Here is a 25,450-nt window from a genome sequence, read left to right on the forward strand (position 1 = left end):
TACCACGTATATCCTTTTGACATTATGTCCATACTGTGTAATTTACTATAATGATCAAGTATCAATGTTGGCTGTTACAATCACACATTTACCAAATTAGACATTATAGTGAATGCAATAAAGAGGGAGAGGGCTAAGAGAGCCTTGCCAAGTGCCGCAGAGATTACATAAACCCTTGACACACACACACACACACACACACACACTCTGATTTATGAGCTCATACTCGACTGGGTGCCCAGTCTGCGCCGAGGTTGAAACGAAAGATCATGGTTGCCCCATGCTGAGCACCAGTCATCCTGCCCTGCCGGCTGTTAACAAGCGCTGTCTGGAGCACTCCCCTCTGAAGCCAGCCATGTTTTTCCCCCCTCAGCATCCTCCGTGGTCCATCTGGAATGTGCCCAGATGTGAAAAAAAAGACAGAGAACTGCTCATTCTCCAGCGTCAACTGTTTTACCTTGTTTTATTAAGGGTATTCAAGGGTATTTCTGGTGGTCTTTTCAACTTTCTCTGATCACATAAGGCTCTCCATTCAGACACCCGGATGATCCGCTCCACTAAAGCCCTCTCGACTCTCATTGGCATCCATTTCCTACCTCCAAATGAGACGTATTGTGTTCATTTTTGCAGTTGAAAGATTTCAGGTGACGTCGCATGATTTCAGACAACGGCCTGCTGTGATGCGAAGCCTCTTTTTCCAGCGTCCTCCATGATGACAAAGCACTTCATCTGGACAATGTCCAGGTTGAGAATTGTCCCGCACCCACTGGATGTGAACTGGGATTTGGCTCTGCCGGGAAGTGCCGGTGAGTTGTGGTAATTGCTCGGTGTGAGCGGTCATTTGATTTGGACTTGCAGGAAAGCGTGTAACGAGGCACTTAGCGCCGGAACCTGATCCGGATTGCGCTGCGCAAGGTGGAGAAAATTTGACCCACCCCCACCCCCACACCCATCGGAACCCGTCTCTCTGCTCCCACCCTTCTCGATATCCTCTTACCACCGAGACGGTTCCTGAGCACAACGAAATCCGAGCCCACCTACCGCGGTAGCTGCTTGTTTTTCGTCTTTTCCACTCGCCATTTCACTCTCTCTCTCTGTCTCTGTCTGTCTTCTCAGTCCTTTTTGCCTCACGGCGTGTCGTCCAGAAGCTTTGCACCTCTCCATCATGGAGCCTGACAGTGTCAGCGACACTGAGCCTCTGACTGCGACCGATCTGACAGCGGGCGATGTGGGATGGCTGGACGCTGAGGACGAGCCAGAGTGAGTAGACTCTCTTCGGTCTGCAGGGCTGCTGCTGTGGTCTGACGCGGTGGTTCAGCAGTGATGTGACTTGTGGTTCAGAATGAATCTTCTTGATGCCTGTACTTGTGAGGAACAGAGAGGTTGGTCTTGGTTGTGATATTATTTATTAAATTATTTTTAATCATATTTATGATATGATTATGTTATTTTTTTTATCATAAAACCTTACTAGAGGAATGTTTTTTCAGGATTTTCCTTTGCAAGAGCGTTCAACAAGCATGAAGTCCTTTGCAAGAGTGCAAGAGCTTTGAGGGGCTGAGAATGAAAGCTGTGTCAGAGCAAGTATTGCTTTCATGGTCGACACTGGAAGCTGAGTGGTTTCTCGATAATGACAAATCCTACAACCTCTGTATGACTTATGTATTCTAGGCTTTTCACCTACACAGAAAATTTCTCTGTAGCCAAGAAGCTACTTGTGCAGCCCTACCGGTTAGCCTTACAGGTTGCGGGTAAGCATGGAAGTGAACTGTGTGATGGCGATGGTAAGCTGTTTACCGTCTCCACTAAACTACTGGTTTGGGGGGGCTGCTGGTGGTGTTGATGTGTTTGCTGTGTGTGTGAAGCCACGGTGGTCTCCCTGAAGTGAATGACTGTGATGAGGTGGAGGCTCACAGTAGTGTGATGAGGTGGTGAGGTGGATGCTCACAGTAGTGTGATGGGGTGGAGGCTCACAGTAGTGTGATGAGGTGGAGTAGTGTGATGAGGTGGATGCTCACAGTAGTGTGATGAGGTGGAGTAGTGTGATGAGGTGGAGTAGTGTGGTAAGGTGGATGCTCACAGTAGTGTGATGAGGTGGAGTAGTGTGGTGAGGTGGATGCTCACAGTAGTGTGATGAGGTGGAGTAGTGTGATGAGGTGGAGGCTCACAGTAGTGTGGTGAGGTGGAGTAGTGTGATGAGGTGGAGGCTCACAGTAGTGTGATGAGGTGGAGTAGTGTGGTGAGGTGGATGCTCACAGGTGGTGAGGTGGATGCTCACAGTAGTGTGATGAGGTGGGAGTAGTAGACTCCCTTTAGGTCTGCAGGGCTGCTGCTGTGGTCTGGCGGTGGTTCAGCAGTGATGTGACTTGTGGTTAAGAATGAATCTTCTTGATGCCTGTACTTGTGAGGGAACAGAGAGGTTGGTCTTGGTTGTGATATTATTTATTAAATTATTTTTAATCATTATTTATGATATGATTATGTTATTTTTTTATCATAAAACCTTACTAGAGGAATGTTTTTTTCAGGATTTTCCTTTGCAAGGCGTTCAACAAGCATGGGGTCCTTTGCAAGAGTGCAAGAGCTTTGAGGGGCTGAGAATGAAAGCTGTGTCAGAGCAAGTGTTGCTTTCATGGTCGACACTGGAAGCTGGTGGTTTTCTCGATAATGACAAAATCCTACAACCTCTGTATGACTTATGTACTCTAGGCTTTTCACCTACACAGAAAATTTCTCTGTAGCCAAGAAGCTACTTGTGCAGCCCTACGGTTAGCCTTACAGGTTCGCGGGTAAGCATGGAAGTGAACTGTGTGATGGCGATGGTAAGCTGTTTACCGTCTCCACTAAACTACTGGTTTGGGGGCTGCTGGTGGTGTTGATGTGTTTGCTGTGTGTGTGAAGCCCACGGTGGTCTCCCTGAAAGTGAATGACTGTGATGAGGTGGAGGCTCACAGTAGTGTGATGAGGTGGTGAGGTGGATGCTCACAGTAGTGTGATGGGGTGGGGAAAGCTCACAGTAGTGTGATGAGGTGGAAATAGTGTGATGAGGTGGATGCTCACAGTAGTGTGATGAGGTGGAGTAGTGTGATGAGGTGGAGTAGTGTGGTAAGGTGGATGCTCACAGTAGTGTGATGAGGTGGAGTAGTGTGATGAGGGTGGGTAGTGTGTGTGAGGTGGAGGCTCACAATATGCTCACAGTGTGATGAGGTGGATGCTCAGTGTGATGAGGTGGATGCTCACAGTGAAATGATGAGGTGGAAGTAGTGTGGTGAGGTGGATGCTCACAGTAGTGTGATGAGGTGGATGCTCACAGTAGTGTGATGAGGTGGAGGGTGTGGTGAGGTGGATGCTCACAGTAGTGTGTGAGGTGGATGAGGTGGATGCTCAGTGTGTGATGAGGTGGATGCTCACAGTAGTGTGATGAGGTGGAGTAGTGTGGTGAGGTGGATGCTCACAGTAGTGTGATGAGGTGGTGAGGTGGATGCTCACAGTAGTGTGATGAGGTGGATGCTCACAGTAGTGTGATGAGGTGGAGTAGTGTGGTGAGGTGGATGCTCACAGTAGTGTGATGAGGTGGAGTAGTGTGGTGAGGTGGATGCTCACAGTAGTGTGATGAGGTGGAGTAGTGTGATGAGGTGGATGCTCACAGTAGTGTGATGGGGTGGAGGCTCACAGTAGTGTGATGAGGTGGAGTAGTGTGGTGAGGTGGATGCTCACAGGTGGTGAGGTGGATGCTCACAGTGTGTGGCGATGATGGTGGAGTAGTGTGGTGGGGTGGATGCTCACAGTAGTGTGTGGTGAGGTGGAGGCTCACAGGATGTGTGTGTGGTGAGGTGGTGGCTCACAGTAGTGTGATGAGGTGGAGTAGTGTGATGAGGTGGAGTAGTGTGGTGAGGTGGAGGCTCACAGTAGTGTGGTGAGGTGGAGGCTCACAGTAGTGTGATGGGGTGGAGGCTCACAGTAGTGTGGTGAGGTGGATGCTCACAGTAGTGTGAAGCTCTTAAGTGGTTATGGCTCTCTTTGAGGAGGCAAGCCAAGCTAATCAGCCCAGACTTAAGACCCTGCTTCTCAGGGCCCGTCCACACGGAGACGCTTTTTAGGTTAAACGCAGAGGTTTTGCTTCGTCTTGGCCGAGCGTCCAAACGAATCCAGTAAACGCACTGCCCGAAACCGCACTTTTCTGAAACCTGGTCCCAGAGTGGAGAAATCTGAAACTGTAGCCCGTTTGAGTTCGTTTTAGACAGAAAACCGCACATCCTGCTAGCGTGTCGATGATGTCATCGCCACACCTCAACTGCCCTGGACTTGCACTTATAGTATTGCCTAACAATACTAGTTTTCATACATGACATTACCTACGATTACACTCCGTAAGATAAATATCACAACTGGTGCTGCACAGCGCCGATAGCTTATGACTTGGTGGACTGAACACTGTTTTTTCCCGGTGTTTTTTAATGCATTCTAGCTACTGTCAGTGACGCGAGAGAACTTAAGTTATTAGGAAAGTGCGGTGTAAGTTTAGGCTACATTAATTTGTGCGTAGTGCCAGTGTCATTCATTTATTTTACATGTCTTACAACATATATACATGCATTCATGTCGAGTGAAATCAGATATAAGCATACAAAGACGCTTAGAACTCACGTTAAGCCGATGGTAGCACACTGAATGAAAATGCGCGATTTGATGCAGGCAAACGTATTGACTGTTACTAACGAAGGTTTTATAGCAATATTATAAATGTGGCGACAGAATAGCCTAGAACTTGGGTAAGCCTTGCGTTTAGTAGCCTAATTGCGGTGATAGCCAAAACTAATGTGAATCATGGACTATCCTACAACCAAAGAAAGTAAAGGTGATTAGTAGGCCTACCTGCGTTAGCCAAATAAAGGACGGGACTGCACCCTTCACAAACCGTAAAATAAAGTTTATTAGTTTTACAGTTGACTACAGTTGACAGTTCACTATCAGTCCACACAAACAATTCTGGTTTCCTTACACTAGCCATTTTGTCATAGCCTATTCTGTCTGTTTGTAAAGCACAAACTTTGGTCAATTTCTGTAAAGAAACAGTGCCACCTATAGGCCTGGGGTATGAAGTAACATGTTGAGTCGTGTTGAGATGGATCCGTTTGGACGCAAATATTCTTGATGCGGTTTCAGGGAAGACGGAGGAAAAAAAGATCGGTTTCGTATGTGTGGACTAGCCCTCAAACAGCCATACCACACAGCAGGATGCCCATTGACTTAACTGTTTGTGTGTGTGAGTATGTGCTAGGGGTTAAGCCCTTATGTGCAGGACATGTGATCCTTAATGGGCCTCATGTAGCTGACCCCCCCCCCCGATATCATCCCCCACCTCTAGCTTGATGACGCTGTTGTGGAGTCCCAGTTTGTATCCCCTCTCTCCTCCCTGTTTCCATCATTTAGGCCCCAACATGTGCATCAGCACCGTTAGTGCACGGCGGCCATTACTGGCTAATGCGCCAGCGGGGGGGGGAGAGGAGCCGGCCGAGCTGATCGATATTTCCAGCAGTGTGCTAATGAGGACAGGCAGGGGGCATCCTGCACCCAGCACGTGTGCACAGCTCCACTCCACTTACTCTGCCAGTGTTTACGCGTCTGATTTCACCCGTGGTCACAGCGGCCCAGACACACACACACACACACACACACACACACAAGCACACCGCTGCTGCACTCGTCCTTTTAATCTCTCCCCCCCACCTCGCGTCCACAAATCCATTTATCACCATTACAGAGAGTGGTGGGAGGACTGAGGCACAGCGCGCATTAGATCCGGCGCCCGACTCCCTCTGAGGACTCTCTGAAGTCCCCACATGGTCTCTCGTCGGGACACGTGTATTTGGTGTGGAATTGTGGTCTCCCCCCCTGAGTGCCCTGAAAGAGGTCTGCCTTCAGCTCTCTCTCTCGAAAGCTTGAAGAGCTTCCCTGAACAGACTTCATGCTACCAAACCAAAAAGGTTGCGTTGTACTAGAATTGCAGTCATACAGGTTGTGGTGAACATACTCATGATCGTGATTATAGAAATGTCAGAAAACCAAACAAATGCCAGATTTAACCTCAGCCGAGGCCGCACACACTCACAAACACACACACAATCACACACTTAATGGCTTCCAACTTTAGGTTTTTGCAGCGACTCCAAAACTGCAGATTACAAACAAAAACCATTGTCATCTTAGCCCCTACACAGTTGTACATCACAACCCCATATTTTTCACCTATTTGCATTTGTCCGTTCGCACATTACATGCCAGGTCATGTTTCAGTCTTGCCCATTTTGTGGAGAGAAGTGGACAGGCAGGCGAGCGGTGTGGTGCGGTGCGGTCCAGCAGTGGCATTTGGCTCTGCTGCAGTGAGGGAGTGAAAGAGATTTGATGGGCTTATTCACATCATGTCACTGAGGCCCAGCAGCTTGTGGGGTCGATTCCAGCATTGATCCCTTTCATCCTCTTAGGAGAGAACTCTAATTGCAGTCCACGCTTCTCACAGACAATCACTTTCTCTTCCCCTCTTTTTTCTTTTTTTCCCACTACAGCCCCTCTGTTCAATTTCTCATTTCATTTTGACACAATAGAAAGGAAATGTTGATGTAAATCGGCCTGATCAATACAAAATGCCTCTGTCCATTTTCTGTGTGTTTAAGATAGACATTAAGCTGAGAGGATGTGCAACAGAACGGGTAAGTATAGATGGAGCAGGGGAACGATCTCAAATGACTATATTCTCCACAGTAAAACTCTGCCCTCCTGTCCCCCTCTAAATAATCTACTCACTACTCTACTCTGCCATGATCCTATACACAGTGCTTTATACTCACTACTCTACTCTGCCATGATCCTATACACAGTGCTTTATATTCACTACTCTACTCTGCCATGATCTGATACACAGTGCTTTATATTCACTACTCTACTCTGCCATGATCTGATACACAGTGCTTTATACTCACTACTCTACTCTGCCATGATCCTATACACAGTGCTTTATCTAATCATCATATACCACCTCCTGTGTCTATCTTATGCACGATGCGGTCATCATTTACAGTTTGACTTTTATAAGTAGCACAATGGAGCCAGGTTGTTTTGCTAGTGGCTAGAAGTGCCAATGTAAACAGTAAGATTGCAGCTATCTGGGAATTGAAGAGTTATTAGATACAGTTTGACCGCATTAATTCCAACAGAGTCAACGCAGACTAATTCAGGCTTATGTGGAGCTATTTTATCTCTTCAGGCTTAAGTCCCTGATATGAGTTAACTGTATCCATTGAAATGTGCGTGACCTATTGTATCCTGGATGATCATACAGCCGTGAATCTTGCAGTGCTGTTGTGCTAGCGGTAAGAGGTGGGTCAATTGGTAGACTTTGGCACTCTGTCTTTGACACAATCGGTAATATGGATTTATGGACGACTGCATGACTGCACTGCTGGTGTGAATGCACTGATCAACCCCATGACAATAGCTGGCTTTGACTGTTCTAAAAATACACACACACACACTCACTCACTCACTCACACACACACACTCTCACACATTACCACACAACAGGCTTGGTCATGAAAATGCTCCATCTTGCAGAAAGCTCAGGGGGCCTCTTTCATCATGTCACTTCACTAATTGATTTCCTGTCGCGCGTGTGTGTAACAGAACAGCCTACCGGGGATTCTCGGCCTTCTTTAGGCGGACAGCAGTCTCGTCCCCTTCAGGGCAGTCTTGGCCCTCTGATGTTCTTCTCCATTGCTTTGAGGATGTGATCCCGCCAGAAATAGAGCGTGTCTGCCCAAAATACAATAGTGGCAGTTCAGTCTCCCGAAGTGCTGAAATACAGTCATGGCTCTAGTCATTGACCAAAATGATCAAAAATAAAACTAGATTTTGAATGATGATTGGTCCTCTCTGCCAACACTTGGCATCTATGATTCACATGTGCAGTGATGATAAAAAGTGTGGGACAATCCATGAAGTTGTTACCATATTGGCATTTTCACTGGTAAATATCTTTGTCTACTGAGCCATAAAGTAAGTTGTTTATGTTTAGAAGTTACAAAGTTACATGAACATGTTAATAACATAGCAAAAGTAGGATCATGTCAAACATTGATAGCTATCACAACTTCCATAAAACAATTTTGGTTTTATGGAAGTTTTAACTAGGGTAAGCTGATGTCATATGTAAACCACATCCAAACCAACGGTGCTTTTTAAATCTTAATTCTTTTGTATGGTGTATTTTTTGTTAAATGAAAATTGTTAGAAAGCAAAGACATGTGTTTTGATGTTGCTGTAGTCTCTTGCTGGTTGTCAATCATTACAGTAGTGTCTAAGGACAGTTGTCTTCTGTTCAAGGACATTGACATTTTGAAAACATCCCAAAATATTTTTTTGTTTTTAATGATTTAGTTAAACCAGTTGCTTTTCAGTTACATAACAGCAGCATTAGTGAATGTGCAGGCTCATTTAATCATCAACAAACAACATAAGACAGTGTATTTTTTTTGCTCTACATGACATTGTCTTTTTGTTTGTAAACAGCCATTATGTGAAAATACCTAATTTTCCAATGCTTGTAATGTACACATATATGCATTGTTTGAAGTAGTTGATCAGGGCTTCATGTTAAATGACTTGTGAACTGATTTGATGGAGCATGTCTCTGTAATGTATGCAATATTTACGGCCCCTTAGGAGTGAGCTCCATCTAAGAAGAGCACAAACAAAGCTTTGTAAATATAATTTGAAGTACTGTAAATGTGTCTTTGAAATTCCACAGAAAATGTCCTTGTTTGGGCAGAGGAATTTCCTTTTTTTTTAAAAATAACTTCAGTACACAGCTGTATTTGCTTACACAGATATGCAGAGAGAGAAAGAGTCATATTTATATACAAATGTGTTAATAAATTCCAATATACATTATATACATTTTATTTAATACAAAATCTCAGACATCCCTCCAATGATTAATGCATGCAGACAGGCGGACAAGAGGGCATCAAGGCTAGATATTTAACATCAACCTCAAATGTGTATTACCCCACTGCTGCACCCAATCATCAAATCTATAGAGCTCAGCGCCTCTATTGCTCCAACAGCCCGTGTTAATGTTTTAACTCCTTCCACTCGACTTCAAGCCTCCAAGCCCAAGTGAGCGCCCCCAGAACCACAGGGGACAGAGATTAAGAGTGCATATGAGAATGAGGAGGCCAGGGCTTCAGCCCCACATGCACTGGCTGGGATTGAGAGGACTTTCTGCAGTGACAGGGCGAGAGAGAGAGAAACAAAAACAATGACAAAAGCCCGAACTCCCCTAAAGCCACAATCAATTACATAAAAGCAGTCTCATTGAAACTGTAACTGGATGAGTGAACTAAATAGCTGTTTCTTATTAGTGGTTTCATCTTGTTTGTATGTGTATGTGTAGGGTGGGGGTTGGTTGTGTGTGTGTGTGTGTGTGTGTGTGTGTGTGTGTGTGTGTGTTTTCTCTGAAACTGTTATGTAAGAGTGGCCGCTCCAGATGGGTAATTCTGTGTTGCAGCGCTTCAGTGAGTAATCAACGCTGTGTTCAGCCGCTCACAGGGCCTCTCTGCCAGGCCACTGAACACTAAGCACTCTGCAGCCTGCATCCTCTAACAGACACACACACAAGCACACACACACACATTGTAGTCTGATTTATTCTAAAGATGCACATGCAAGAAAAGCTTTGTCTAATTGAATTTCAGTATAAAAGTTGTTTTGGTGCTTTTATAATTCAGTCCAGTGTAAATAAAATATGTGAACAAGCAACGCGTAACTTTTGCATGCAGGGAAAAGGTGGAATTGTGAGTTGCTCTCTCATTAAAACATTGAAGATCTCCATCCAATTCCAACCCACTTTGTTCCGAGGTAACTGGTTATGTTGCCTGTATCATCATTATGATCCAAAGGTAAGACTATGCTAGTAGGATATACATTGTGTAATGATAATTAGTGTGTTCAGTTTAAGGTGAAACTCCAATGAGACGTGCATGCCTGTGCTTAACTAAACTAAAAGGTTTCTGAGGCCAAAAGGGGTATGAGTGCAATAGATGCGTTTACCTTGTGTCTGAAACATTTGCCCCTCTTCAATTCTCTTCAATTCAGTATCTTTCATTGTGTGACTTTGTTGTACCATAGTGTATCCCTTGAGGCTAACTCAGCCGACTTAGTGATATTTTGACCGGAGGATTAACCTGAAAAAGATGTGCACTTTCACATTCTCTTTGTTTTGTCTAAGCTAAGAGCGGTGCGTTTAAAAACATCAGACTATACATACAGTGCATATGGAAAGAATTCACAGCGCTTCACTTTTTCCACATTTTGTTATGTTTCAGACTCCTCTTAAAACGGATTCAATCATTTTTTTCCCATCAATCTACACACAATACTCCAACACCCCACAAAAAAGTGTTTGGAGTGTTTTGTAAATGTATAAAAAAAATAAAAGACTGAAATATTCCATTTACAATTGTCTGTAGACCTGTGAGACAGGGTGTTGTGAAGACACAGATCTGGGGAAGGGTACAAGAAAATGTCTGCAGCATTGGAAGTGCCCAAGAGCACGGTAGCCTCAATCATCAACCCTGTCTCGCAGGTCTACGGACAATTCTCTCGACCTCGTGGCTTGGTTTTCACTGTGACATACACCATCAACTGTGAGACCTGAAATATAAAGAAATGTGTGCCTCTCCTAATAATGTCCAGTGAATTCATTTAGGCACAGGTGGACTCCAATCAAGTTGTAGAAGCATCTCAAAGACCACTGATAGAAGTAGGATGCACCAGAGCTCAATGGCAAGTGTCATAACAAAAGGTGTGAATACATATGTTAATGGAATATTTCAGTCTTTTGTTTTTATACATTTACAAAACACTCCAAACTCTAGTGTTTCTGTGGGGTGTTAGAGTATTGTGTGTAGATTGGTGAGAAAAAAATAAATAATTGAATCCATTTGAAGAGGAGTCTGAAACATAACAAAATGTGGAAAAACTGAAGCGCTGTGAATACTTTCTGTATGCACTGTAAAGTCTGATGTTTAAGGATAATCTATATGCACATCTCTGCTGAGCAATTCTATTCCTGTTAGCTAGATTATTCCAGTTGGTACTGTTAGTACTGTTAGTGGAATGGATTTAAATAAGCTTCATACAATATTAATCTAAATCACCAGTACCACAGCCTCTTATAACACATCTCTATTTAACTATTTTTACAAGCACATATTATGCATGGCCTTATTATCCTTCCTAGGGGTCGGGGTCTATAGGATCACAGCAGATGCAGTTTAATGAAGCCCCTTCCGCCTCAACAGCAGCTCTGCTGCTCACTCCTTACAAAATATACAACCCACATGATATAGCTTTTGACAACTCACAGCCTAAATGTATTCTTCACTACTCCTTTTTAAACAGAAGTCGGTGCCTCCGCCCCACCAGTGTGATGTATCATTAAGATAGTTGCAGTGGTTCCCAGCATCCCTCTCTGTGCCTCGCCACAGTGCTGGGTGAGTCACACCACACCACGCCACACCTCTCTCCATCATGAGGCAGGAGTGCATGTTTCTCTGCACTTCATTAGACAGCCCGTATTTCTCCATCATGAGGCAGGAATGCATGTTTCTCTGCACTTCATTAGACAGCCCGTATTTCTCCTTAAGGGACCATTGGGCACGCACAGCCACCGGTGAGAGGCAATTGCTCCCAAGCTTGTTGTTCTGTCCTCACTCCAATGTGGACAGCTTTGTTGTGTGTGTGTGTGTGTGTGTGTGTGTGTGAGTGAGTGGGCACAGCTGTTCAAGCATTGATCCTCTCCCTATCTGTGTCTCTCACTGACCCATGTTTTTCCCTCAGTTTCATTTTATCTTTCTTTCTCCCTTTGTTCGTCTTGTGCGGACACACTCTCTCTCTCTCTCTCTCTCTCTCTCTCTCTCTCTCACACACACACACACACACACACACACACACGCACACTTTCAAATTTGAATTCAATGAGCTTTATCAGCATAACTGTAAAAGTTACAATATTGCTAAAGCCGACTAAAGTATGAAATACAACAAAATGAAAAATATCAAGAACAGAATTGTTTTGAGTTATTTTCTCTCTCTCTCTCTCTCTCACTCTGTCTATTACCTCTCCTGGCAAGTGTTCAGTTATTTTCCTCATCTCTCATTCAGTCTTCCATATCTCTCTTTCTCTCTGTTTTTCTCTCATTCAACCACTCTTCACTCGTTTCCCCTCCCTCCTCACATCCCTGTATCTCTCCCTCTTTCTTTCCCTCCTCCCTTCTCCCCCCCCCCCCCCCCTCTCCCTTACTGTAATAATGTTGTGTCAGTGCAAAGGCATAGTAGGGGTGGGGGGTCAAAGGACTTGACTCCCGCAGGACACTGGCCCTCACTTGCACTTGTGTGTGTGTGTGTGTGTGTGTGTGTGTGTGTGTGTGTGTGTGTGTGTGTGTGTCGCGCGGATGCTTTATCCTGACTGGCCCAGATGCCCCGCTAAATCCATCACTGGCGGTGCCGAGCTAAGCTGGAACATTTGGCACCGCACAGAGGAGAAATAGGAAGCAAAAAAAAAAAAAATAAAAAAAAAAAAGGGAGGGACAGAGAGAGAGAGGGAGAGGGAGAGGGAGAGAGAGGGAGAGAGAGTTAGTGTTAGTGGGAGTCTGATCTGGAGGAGGAGAGCTTTTTGGCTGGCGCTGAGAGGAGGACGCGTGGTGTGGGACAGGAGCTGGTTGCCCCCCTCTGTGCCGGTGCAGCGCTGTGGTCAGTGCGTGCGGCGCCATGGATCGGGCCGAGGATGAGCTGGGGGTCTTCACCATCATCCAGTGAGTAGCCTGACCCTGCCACCTCCGCCCGCAACTCCCTCCACCCTCTGCATAACCCCCATATACCCCCCCTGGGGCTCCCCACTCCACCCTCCACCCTCCGCATAACCCCCACATACCCCCCCTCCCCCCTGGGGCTGCCCTCTCTGGGGGGCTCTCTCCTCCATCTGCCTGGTGCGGTTTGGCGCTTTCGTGGTGAATGTTCCATAAAAGCAACGGAAGCGCGGGTTTTGCATGCTGTACTTTGAGAACAACATGGGGATGATTGAGCCGGGCGTCATCACGTGCCATAATCCACTTTTGAGATGTAAAGACAAAGTGTTTTTGGAGAGAAGCACAGATGTTTTCACGCTGGTTTTGTGGCGTTTGGAATGGAAGCGTTTTCAAGTGGAGTGTCTGGGTAGCGAGTGCCTTGATGTCTTGTTTTTTTATTCACACAGTTTGGGGATATGCCAAATTGATTTTTCCGTGAGATTGGTGTATTTGTGCATGATCCATCATACTATCACTTCATAATCAGATCTCAATGATTGATGTCGGCTCTTCTTTTCTTTCCTGGCTACTGAATGCTTATACATTTACCCCCTCACACCACATGCTAGCCTGACCTCTTAGCTGAGCCAGTCTAGACAAACCAGGACTAAGTACCTCAACTTCATTCTTGTAATAAACACGGTTGTCGGCACTTTCAATAATTTTTGCCAAAGTTTTCTGACTTTATCACTTTATTTTATTTTTCACTATTGTTACTGAGCAAAAACATGGGACATTCCATTTTAACCTATGCCAGCCAGTTGGTAGGTCTACCCACATTTCACCAGCTGGACTACAGTTTTGAGATTTAAACAGCTAAACACAAGTGACAAAGTCAAGAGTCAGTAAAAGTTCTCAAATAATAACAATGCAACACGAACCAGTGGGCTATGGCCATTATACCATTACAGAGCTCAATATGTCACAATGGGGAGTTCAAATCGACCCTGTTATAAATATCGGTTTCCTGTTTCCTGTCATAATAGCACTGACTCGACTGACTCCAATAGTTCCATTTCCACTAACAGTTTCAGCTGTTGGCTGTCCTGGGTTAAACATGTGGTCTCCAGGCTCAAATGTATTAGTATTTACCCCAAGACCAGGCATCAGATGAGATTGACAGAGCCTAATGCTTCATAATTGTCCCATCTCATATCAGAGGCTGCAATATCTCATAAATGAAGGCTGCTGGATCCATCTCTGTGCACTCAGTGTGGATATATTAGCCAAGATTACTCAAAGTAGCATTATCCCCCGGCGTCTGGCATATGGGGCTTTGTGCATCCCTCATGTGAGCCCAGCGTCCAGTCAAACCCAGTTGTGTGCAGTTGTGGAATCCATTAGCTAACAATGAAAGATTCATGCCATCTATAATTCAATTGCATGTAACACTTCAAATTGGAAACTGCAGGGGGGCTGTTAATCCTTGTGCATACCGAGCATGGTAGTGGCTGGTGTATGCAGGAAAAGGGTGTGTTAATCTACGGCTGTTTGAGATTCTTTGCAGTCTTCAGAAAGTAAATTTCCTACCATATACAGTGCCTATAAAACGTATTCACACCCCTTGGATATTTCCCCTTTTACTGCTCTTATAAATGGAATCTTGATCAATTTAATTTGGCCTTTTTTAAAATATTGATAAAAATGTCCTCTTTAATGTCAAATGAAAGCAAATTTTAGCAGATTAGATGCTATGTTTGGCAGACACCAAACACTGCACATCTTCAAAAACGCACCATCCCTAATCTGAAGCATGGTGATGGTGGGGGCACTTCTGGACAACAGGCCCTGGAAGGCTTGAAAGTAGAATGAATTCAGCAATGGAAAATGATGAAAAGAATGATTTTTTTTAATGGAAAAAATGAAGAGACCACTGCATATTTCTCCAATGTCATCCTATAGTTGCTGAGTGCCATTTGAATGAGTTGACGGTCAAATTCAAATTTGCAGTGGTCTCTTAATTTTGAATATGACCATCAACTCATTTGAATGTCACTCAGCAACCGTAGGATGACATCAGAATTTTTTCCAGAACTGTATGTGGAAATCCTGGAGGACAATCTGATTCAGTCTGCAAGAGAACTTGGGAGAAGATTTACTTTCCAGCAAGACAATGAGCCGAATCATTCAGCGAGAACGACACAGAAATGGTTTAAAGACAACAAGATGAATGTTCTGGAGTGGCTGAGTCAAAGCCCAGTCCCATAGAAAATCTGTGGCTGGACTTGAAAAGGGCTGTTCACACCCGATCCCCTTCTAACTTGACAAAGCTTGAGCAGTTTTGCAAAGAAAAATGGAGTAAATTTGCAGTATCCAGATGTGCAAGCCTAATTGAGACCTATCCACGCAGGCTCCATGCTTTAATTGTGGTCAAAGGTGCATCTTCTAAATGCTGACTTGAAGGGGGGTGAATATTTATGCAATCATTTATTTTGCATTTAATTAGTTAGCAGTAAAAGGGGAAATATCCAAGGGGGTGAATACTTTTTATAGGCACTGTGTTCCATTCACTAAAGGATTTGATTCTAATAACTCTTCAGCCGGGTAAATCATGTAATTAGTGAAGTCACCTTTGTTAAGTGCACAGGTAGAACCAAAACATCTAGGACTTCTTACTTTTTGAAGCTGGACTTCTCCACCTCTGACTCTTTGCAGTGTGATATTGGGGTTCAAGAGTGTAGTGTGATGAATATGCTTGTTATTTTACTTACCAATGGACCCTTTCAACAATAAAAACATAAACAATGCTTGAACGTTCTATTTGGGCCCCAATCTACTTCCTCTGCATTAAGATAACATATGGAATGTTAAAACGGAAGTCTTGTGGGGCCAACTATGATGCTGATAATGGAACTCTCTTGAAAGGGTCCATACCGTTATTGAAGGTTATTTGGACTTGCTGGCCTGTAAAAAATGAAGTTTGTGTGTTGGTGTGTGACATGAATGTCCAAGTTTGTGTGTGTTTGGCACGGCGAGGGTGTCACTGTTTATTCAGTGAGCGTGTCAGTGCGCGATATGAATGTAGATGCCAGTGTGTGTTTGTGGGGTGTGCCGGTGTGTGACGTGGCTGTCGGGCTGAGTGTTTTTCTGCGTGTGTGATGTGCATGGAGAGGTGGGCACGCGCTGGCTGGCCGGCCAGCCTGGGTGAGTGTGTGTCAGTCCATGAGGCTAATGCACTGTGGCAGTGCACCTTAGCCGCCCATCTGCTTAAGTGGATGATATTGATGTGTGCCTCTGCCGGGCTTCAGGTCACTCTGATGGACCACAGAGGGTGGCACAGACAGACAAACAGACAGCAGACAGGCGCTCCTCTGAGCCAAATCCACCAGGGGAGATGGACCTGGAGAAAGGGACTGTCTGGGGAAGAGCGTTCCAAAGTTGTGTTGCAGGTGTTCAGAAATTCTAAAGACAGACTGTTAAACTAAACTGAGATTCAGTGTGAAATCTGGGTTTGAAAGCCATTGCAGAAGGAGCTCTGTCTCACACAAGACGTAATGCAATCTGCAAACTTTGAGCAATCTATGTGAATTTAATTTGATTCAGAATTACACTCTGTGTACATGAGTGGAGTCAATAGCTTCTGGGCAAGCAAATGTAACTTTAATTATTGCAATTCTTTTGGTTTTGATTCTTGACTGTTCCAGTCCTCCATTCATCAAATGCCATGGCTTTTCTGGAACACTTGAATTATTGCCAAGCCAAATGTAGCGCTGCTTCAGCTGCAGCACTAATGCAGGGGTTGAAATATAGCACTTTCTGATATACACTAATGTGCAATACTCAAATTACTGAAGTTGTAGGAGTATCAAAATAAAATACAAAAAACAGCAACCAAATGTATCAAATTAAACTATATTATATAGAGATACTATATACCCAAGGCAACATGATATCATCTTACAAGTTATAATATTTGACAGCTTTTCACAGCTTAACGAGGCACATAACAAACTTGTATTGAGAAGCACCGTATCATGAAGCCAGACAAATGAAGTTAGATAACCATAACATGTCAAGGCAAAAAAACAGAATCAAATTTCTTGTCATCCAATCGAGAGCAGACTTTCAGTGCCTACACTCTGTCAAAAATGTACATGCAGGTGACATGGTCTGCACCTCGCTAGATCAGCCATTTTGATGTCAGATTGTCACTTTCACGTCGGTTTTTGTTGAGCGGTTCTTGGTGCCTACACTATGGATTGGTCTTTTACACTGAATCAAAGCAGACAAATGACTCATAAATCTTTCTCTTGCCACTTCTCCTTGCAGACTCCCACGGGCAATGCGCTCAGTACACCATTCTATTTCTCAAAGATGCATGGAGATGCATGCGCATCACATAATCATGTATGCAGTTTTGGGGAAAGAATTCTCTGTATTTTGAATACTGAACACTAAGACCCTTCAAATGCAAGTTAAAAAGATGCTATTTTATAGTTCAAACACCCATGTAAATGCATGCAGTATATCAGAAATGCTGCCCAGCTCTGACCATGATGAAGTGCCTGTGGGGTCATTACATAAGCCGGTCCAGTTAAACCAACAGAATTCACAGCTTGCATGATTACACTGTGGATTAGAGGCGCGGCCCTGCTGCAGGGGGTGCCTGGAGAGCAGGTTACCCAGGGAGCGGGCAGCCAGGTCTGGGGAGCTGCGGGCCATTGAGCCGGGGCCTTGGGGGAAAGTGGCGAGGATGGAGGTTAATCTCCGAGCAGATGATTACAGCATCAAGGTCAGTGCTCTGTGTGCTGGAAGAGGCCAGGATTCACACAACGTCCCCATGCCCCTCAGCATCTGTCTGTCGCATGATCACATGTAAACTAAGGGTGTCTGCCCTACTGGTTGTGGAAGTTTTCATTTATCTATCTATTGATTTATTTTAAATGGTACTTAACCTGGTGAAGTATAAATTCAATAGATTACTAGATAGACCAAAGATGAGAACACAAGATCAACTTGAAACACTAAAACCACAGTTATGAACAATTGATTAATAAGATTGTGATGTAGAAACTAATTTATTTTTGAATGTATTAAACTCAAAGATGCATTTGACTGGAGTTCTAGGATAAACCAATGTGTGTTCTACAAAAGACAAACATGGCACAATATTGTAAGTGAAACTCTGAGTAACTTTGATTGCAAACGGGAAAAATGGAATATGGTTTGACACCATTAGAATAATCACTTAAAAGATAAATCTCTAAAAGAACTTAATGCCATCTGTGATTGATTACAGGCATTGGCTGATGATACATGATGAGAGATGTATGTCAAGAGTCCATTATTTCCATTGCAGCCATAAGCTGTCTCTTTGAGAGCTGTGCAGTTCTTCATATTGATTGATAACTAAAACATTTCTCTTTCACCTTAGTATAGGGTCAATTAGTTGACCACTGTTCAAAATTGTCTTTTGTCTATTGTCTAAGAAGAAATATTAGACAACGTCAGCAATATACAGTAGCGTTATACAGTATTTAAATCAAATCACATAAAAATAACATCTAATATAAATAGTTAAAGTAGAGGGTAAACCAGAGAAGATAAGAGGATTGCTCCCTCATTCAGAGGAGTTAATATGTCCATGTTTGAAGGATATTCATTTATTAGTGTGATCTCTGACCATCACTCCAGTGAATTTGTATGCTGAATTTGACAGTGTATATATGGATATGACATATGCAGGGCGACAGAATACTAGTGCACTGGAAGCAATACTTACTTTTCATGAGATCTTTTCATAAACATTACTCATGAAATTATAGTTCAAACCTGACACTCTGGTGTATTGGGCGTCAGAGTGTTTTGTGATTTGTCTGTGTCCCGATTTCCCTTTGAAATATTAGCTGTGCATCATTTCACAGTTCTACAGAAAGCAATGGCTGTCTGTGATTCATTTGTCATTTTAAAAATGTCAGTTGAAATGGACTCATATCTCCTCTGATGATATTGTATGCAAGACAGTCTGTTGTGAGCAGTGTGCTCTGTAGTAATGTAAGGTGGCGCATATGGAGTTGTGTGTGGTGGGGAGATCCAGCTAAAGCAGGGGGAATGCTTTGTCAGATCGCAGGCCAGGCAGGGGATTCATCAAATGCTCATTGTTCAATCCCATGTGGGGTTCAATCCTGCGCTGGTCACATGACTGTAATGAGCGCTCGAATAAGGTCAGCGTGGATTAGTAGAGGAAGGCAAGGGTCAGCCTTATGGAGCATGCCTAGAGCTGCACACACATGCGAAACAATCTATATGTGTGGGTGTGGGGTTGGGTGTGTGTGTGGGGTTGTGCGTGTGCATATCTCTTTCTCTGTGTGTGTGTGTGTGTGTGTGTGTGTGAATGAGATTGAGATGTGTGGGAGTGCATGTGAGAGAGATAGAGAGACTCAGAGAATAGATGTATTGCTGTGTGTGTGTCAGAGAGAGAGAGAGATAGAGAGAGAATGCACCTGTGTTTGGGAGTATATTTGTGTTCTTGTGTGTTTGGGAGTATATTTGTGTTCTTGTGTGTTTGGGAGTGTATTTGTGTTCTTGTGTGTTTGGGAGTGTATTTGTATTCTGTGCCTTTGCGTGAAATCATCACAAAACTGTGGGTGTGTGAATGTGCAGGCAGAGCAGCGGATGAGATTTGCGCGTGTGTTAGTGCCATCATGTCGTGTTCCAGTGGTGTGAAATAGCTGGAGCAGAGGACAGCGTTGCACTGTGTACTTGAGCAGAGAGGGAGAAGAGGCCAGCCTCTGATGTTTACACAGATGTGGAGATACCCACAACCTTTGCCTTTAATCTCCTGCTGAGCACGCAGACATGACCTAGCAAAGGACACACAGAAAGATAACAATGCAATGAATATTATTTGCAACTAATGAGTTTTTTTGTGAATTTTGGAATAAAAAATAGGTGCTACTATGCTGCAATGCACTAGTGGGAGTTTTGAATTTAGGGTCACTCCAGTGACCCTTTTGTGAATCATTTAGCAAAAGGAACAGACAGTTTCAGTCTATACTATGCTTACTATAGAAAGAAATAGATTATGTTAGGGATTGTTCAAATGTTCAAAGCCAAACACAGTCCCCATTCAGATTTATTTTATCTCCCATTCATATAGTTCAGTACAAATGTACCCTCTCATTGAGACATACTTTTGCAGATGAGTGTTTAGCCTCCTTAGGGCCGTCCCCTGCTCATTTGCATTTTCATATTTAGCAAAGTGACCTGTATGAAAGAACAACTTAGCATATGGTGCATAAATGAATTTTTTATCATACATTTACCTTAACAGAATTAACACTTGACATCACATATCCCTCAAAACTGAGTTGCTGTTTCTCTGAGGTGTGTGTGTGTGTGTGTATGTGTGTGTGTTTGCCATCCCCTTGCTCCACACAGAGCTCCCTCATAAGCGGCGGCCTGTGCTGGCAACCATTTCTGCTTAATTTTGCTGATCTTTCAGGCTCCATGCTGCCCAGGCAAATGTACTACAAATCATTCTCATGGCTCCTTGCGAGATGTCTGCGACCTGTAATAAATTTCTGATGGAAAAGCAAAACTCAATGTCATGAAATGCTGTAAGTGGTTATTCATTCTAGTAGCCCATGAGGGAATGCATTACTTTGCCATTACAGTGGATCACCAATGAATCACTATTCATTATGAGTCAGCATGGTGGCCTAGTAAACATAGACCCCAGAGTCGCCACCAGGCTGTCTTTAATATGTCTGGTTTATTGCATTTACCAAAATGTCAATGCAGACCCATCAATGCGCAATGGTCATACGTGTGTGTGCGTCTGTGCGTCTGTGTCTGTGTCTGTGTCTGTGTCTGTGTCTGTGTGAGAGAGAGGGAGAAAAAGAGTATGTGTGTAAGCTATGGTTAGAAAGTTCTTATTTTAATCACTTAACTCTTCCTTTTCCTGTTCTTCCAGGGCACTCTAATGTTAAGTGCTTCCCAGGGCTCTTTGTCTATTGTTTGTGATGTGTTTAAAATGGCTCAGCAACAACAGTTAAAAACTCTCTGTGTCTTTAGAGGCGGAGTGCAGTCTCACAGGGCAGGTACGGGAATGTGGTACTTTTCCATTTAACCGTGTGCTAATGCCTAGATGAGCGCAAGTGGAGTGCAGTGGTGATGCAGATTTAATTGATGCGGCTTTCTCCCGCGACAGCCTCTGTGTTCAGAGGACGTTAGTAGTTCGAAAGTGGTGTCACACAATGGGACATTTTATGACATCACAAAGATGCTCTCAAGGTTGTCATGTTATAAACTGTCTTTTTCATTCTTAGATGATGCAAGAAAGCATTTTCACAGATGTATCCATGTATATAGGCATTCACGTGCAGATATGCACACACACACACACACACACTGACACAGTGGCTATAACCTCATCTTGGCCTGTTTACTGCATACAGTGACACAGCAGTGACTCAGTGCTCTGTTCTTGTGTATTACGTGGCGTTTTATGTCAGCTCGTCCTCAGATTTGGGGGAAGAACTATTAAAAGCAGAGTCGCAAAGATGCTGTGTGTGTGTGTGTGTGTGTGTGTGTGTGTATGTGTGTGTGTGTGTGTGTGTGTGTGTGTGTGTGTGTGTGTGCGTGTGTGTGTGCAGAGTGCACTCTGGGTTGCCATGCTCTTTTCACTTATGTATGCAATAAGGTGTGTGTTTGCTAGTGCGCATACGTATATGTGTGTGTGTGTGTGTGTTTAGCTGTTCCCCCAAGAGTGAGACTGTCTGTTTGAGGGCTTTGCAGTGCTGAATGTTGAGTGGGTAACACACTTTGGCACTTTAATACTCTGCTGTTTCTGTGTGTGTGTGTGTGTGCGTGTGTGTGTGTGTGTGTGTGTGTGTGTGTGCGTGTGTGCGCGTGTGTGTGTGTGTGTGTGTGTGTGTGTGTGTGTGTGTGTGTGTTCGTGTGTGCGTGTGTGCGTGTGTGCATGTGCGTGTGTGTGTGTGTGTGTGTGTGTGTGTGTGTGTGCGCGTGCGCGTGTGTTCATGTGTGCGTGTGAGTGTAAGTGTGTGTGTGTGTGTGTGTGTGTGTGTGTGTGTGTGTGTGTGTGTGTGTGTTGGTGAGCGTGCATGCGTGCGTGTCTGGCCCTGTGGTGATAAATGTTGGGTGCCTCTGCTCCCAGCTATCTCTGGCTGCCACAGGCTGCTCCCACTACTGATGAGGCCCTTTAGTATTCCAACAGTGGCAGTGTGCCGCGGCTCCAGTAGGTGTGGTGGGGGGCGTTGGTTTAGGACCCAGAGGCTGCCTGGGTCAACGGCTTTCATGGGCTCATGCTGGATCCTACTCTGATCACCATCACGCCACTCTATCTAAGCACACTTTGTACACTATCCTTTGGTATTACATTATGTACTAAGTGTTTAACTAACCCCTGTCTCTCACAATAATGCTCCATCACTCCCGTGTCTCTCTCTCTCTTTCTCACACACACACACACACACACACACACACACACACACACACACACACACACACACACACTGACTCTGAGGTACAGGAAAGAAAATGTATCTAAATCACACCTATCTTTCCTAATGGAACCTGGTAGAGTGGACACTCTATCCATTAAACATTTTTTTCACTCAATCTATTGGAGGGTCTGGACTGCTTATTGCCAGTGATATTTCTTAGTGTCAAGTATTCCCTTCTGAGAAGCTTTACTTCTAGCCTGGCACATCGATTCCCACACTTATTTAATGCAATAAAGTGTTGGTGTATTGACTGTCTAAATATCATAAGATATCCTTTGGTATTACATTATGAACTGAAACCTGAACTGACAGAGGCAATGAACTGCTCTGCTTTAGTCTTCCAGAGCCATGGTGGAGAATATGTTGATGATACAATGCATATATGGGTGCCCACAAACATGCCTGTATGTATTTATGATCTTGTCAGCTTACAACTTACTATGGCAAGAGTATAAAAATGTCATCTCAAAGGGGAGATGGAAAATGAGCTTCGCTATAAGTGATATGGATTTAGGTAATGAAGGTGGATATAGGTAATAGAGGACTCGGTAGGACAAACCACTATGGACTGTGGAAAAGATATCCACCCATTTCATCATGAGTGGATTGGTTAGGGGCTAGTTTTAAGGACTAGAAAGGCATGTGTAATACCTTTGTACTCTGTTCCATGACCTATTACCTACCCCTGCGTCATCCATCTTCCTCGCTCGCTCTCTCCCTCCCTCTCTCATTCTTCCTCTCTTGTTCCCTCTCTTCTGCCCAGCCTCCAGAGTGCAAGTCATGTAGTCTGGGGATTACGCTCTCTTGGGAGAGGGGAGAAATTGCATCTGGGATTTGTAGCTGAAGCAGAGTGCAAATCTATGATCTTATTGTTGCAGGGGTCGAGCACAGAAGGCAGACACGTTGTTTATCCGCAGTAATTACTCTCTCTCTTTCCATCTCACTCTCTCTCTCAATTTTTCTCTCTCTTTTTCTTTCTCCCTTTCTCTATTCCATCTCTCTCTCACTCTCTCTCTCAATATTTCTCTCTCTTTTTCTCTCTCCATCTCTCTTTCCATCTCACTCTCTCTCTTTCTCTCTCACTCTTTCTTTCTCCCTTTCTTTATTCCATCTCTCTCTCTCTCTCTCTCTCAATTTTCTCTCTCTTTTTCTCTCTCCATCTCTCTTTCCATCTCACTCTCTCTTTCTCTCACTCTTTCTTTCTCCCTTTCTTTATTCCATCTCTCTCTCTCACTCTCCCCCACTCTCCATCTCTTTCTCTCTCTTTTTTTCCCTCTCCATCTCTCTCTCTTTCTCTCTCACTCTTTCTTTCTACCCTTCTCTATTCCATCTCTCCCCCACTCTCCATCTCTTTCTCTCTCTCTTTTTCCCTCTCCATCTCTCTCTCTTTCTCTCTCACTCTTTCTTTCTACCCTTCTCTATTCCATCTCTCCCCCACTCTCTCCATATCTTTCTCTCTCTCTTTTTCTCTCTCCATCTCTCTCTTTATCTCTCTCTCTCACTCACTGTCTGTTCCTCTGTCTCTGATTTGGCTTTCATGAGCTTTGGAAAGTCCAAGCGCCACCAGAACCATTAACAGTAGTAAACGTCACAAACATCGATATTCAGTGAGAAAAATCTCGAGGCTCGGCCACACTTGGCCCTGAAGGCTGCCCAGATTTTTGGAAACGAGACAGAAACGCCATCCGGCGAATATTGCTTGTCCTGAATGTCAGCTCAGTCTGACACTGGGGGCGCGGCGCGTGCCAAAACTCACACACACACACACACACACACACACAAAGTCGCCTGCTTCTTGCGCTGGGCTCTGACTCGCCGAAAGTGCGGTGGCACGGTGATGCGGTCGCTAGGTGGAGCCGAGCCAGAAGCGCGGCGAGCGCGCCACCTCAGGGGGAGGATAAATCACTCGCCAGAAGTCACACTTCTCATAAATCAGCACTGCGTGCTATGCGGAAAGTAGTGAGAGTAGGGGAGTGTGTGAGTGTGCGAGGTGCTCGATCGGGGCCAAAGTCAAACGTGGGGCCACATCAGCTGTTGAGCCGCGAAGCGGGCCATGGACACGAGCGCGCACGCTGCTGGTAATTAGCTGGCAGTGGTAAAGTGTGCGCTCCGAGCGCTTTTGTCCCACTGGGATAAGTGATGAGTGAGTCAGTGAGGTGTAGGCTCATGCAGAGATGTGGTGCAACACACACAGATGCACACACACGCAGGCGTGCATGCACACACACACACACACACACACACACACACACACACACACACACACACAAACACAGACACAATAAACCTGCACCACACAGTGAAATTAAACTACTCCCCATCCCCATTGAGTGTGAATACAATTAAATGCTAAGTTAACTGGAATCTACAAAGTTTATTCCCTCATCTCATTTCTATTCCTTGTTTAGTTTTTCTGATTTACCTATGAACAACATATTCACATAACCTATTTAAAAGGTATTTCAAGGTTTACATGAAGAAATTATGCTTCATATTGACTCAAGCAATTACTTTGTCATTAGTCATAATTTGCACGTTTTATGTTCATTATTAATGCATTAATGTTAAACAATGTCTATGGAACCTATTGCAAATCATTGCCAATTAAATTAGCAATTATTTACCAAATCAACAGAAATTATTTCACTAGAAATTATTCTCTTACTGTATATTTGCCTGCATATTTTCACTCAAGGGAAACACTCAAGTCTGGCTTCAACTGGACAGACTGTTCTTTCCTCTTCCTCAACTCCTCAGAGTTTATTCACAGCATGAGTCTCCAAAGAGACACTGTAGAACCTCCACAGACTCTCAAAAAGTTCTCAATAGTAAATATTCTGCTCTGGGGGACTGCCACTGTTTTGCTTGTTGTTTAGAAACGTATCGCTTATGACAGGACAACACTCCTGTTGTCGGTGTAGACGGAAAGTTACATTTGAGCCGGCTCTGAGTGGCTAACCTTGGAGATTGTGCTGCGTTGTGTCTGTACGTCCCAAGGAGAAGAGCGGAACGAATGCTAATACGCTCTTTAAAAAAAGCTGTGCGGCGCTCCGTGACCTTAGCTATATTGCTTTGTCC

The 25,450-nt window shown here is 44.3% G+C and overlaps 1 protein-coding gene across 1 annotated transcript in view; it reads left to right on the forward strand.

The window, feature by feature from the left end:
- The first annotated feature begins 12,721 nt into the window (after positions 1–12,721).
- Positions 12,722–25,450, forward strand: part of LOC125310981 (FERM and PDZ domain-containing protein 4-like) — a 64,461-nt gene continuing 51,732 nt past the window's right edge. Inside the window, 1 exon segment of the mRNA XM_048268781.1 lies at positions 12,722–12,872. Coding sequence (XP_048124738.1) covers positions 12,829–12,872 — 44 coding nt within the window. The 5' untranslated portion in view covers positions 12,722–12,828.

Source organism: Alosa alosa, chromosome 17, assembly GCF_017589495.1.
Source record: "Alosa alosa isolate M-15738 ecotype Scorff River chromosome 17, AALO_Geno_1.1, whole genome shotgun sequence".
NCBI classification, from domain to species: Eukaryota; Metazoa; Chordata; class Actinopteri; order Clupeiformes; family Clupeidae; genus Alosa; species Alosa alosa.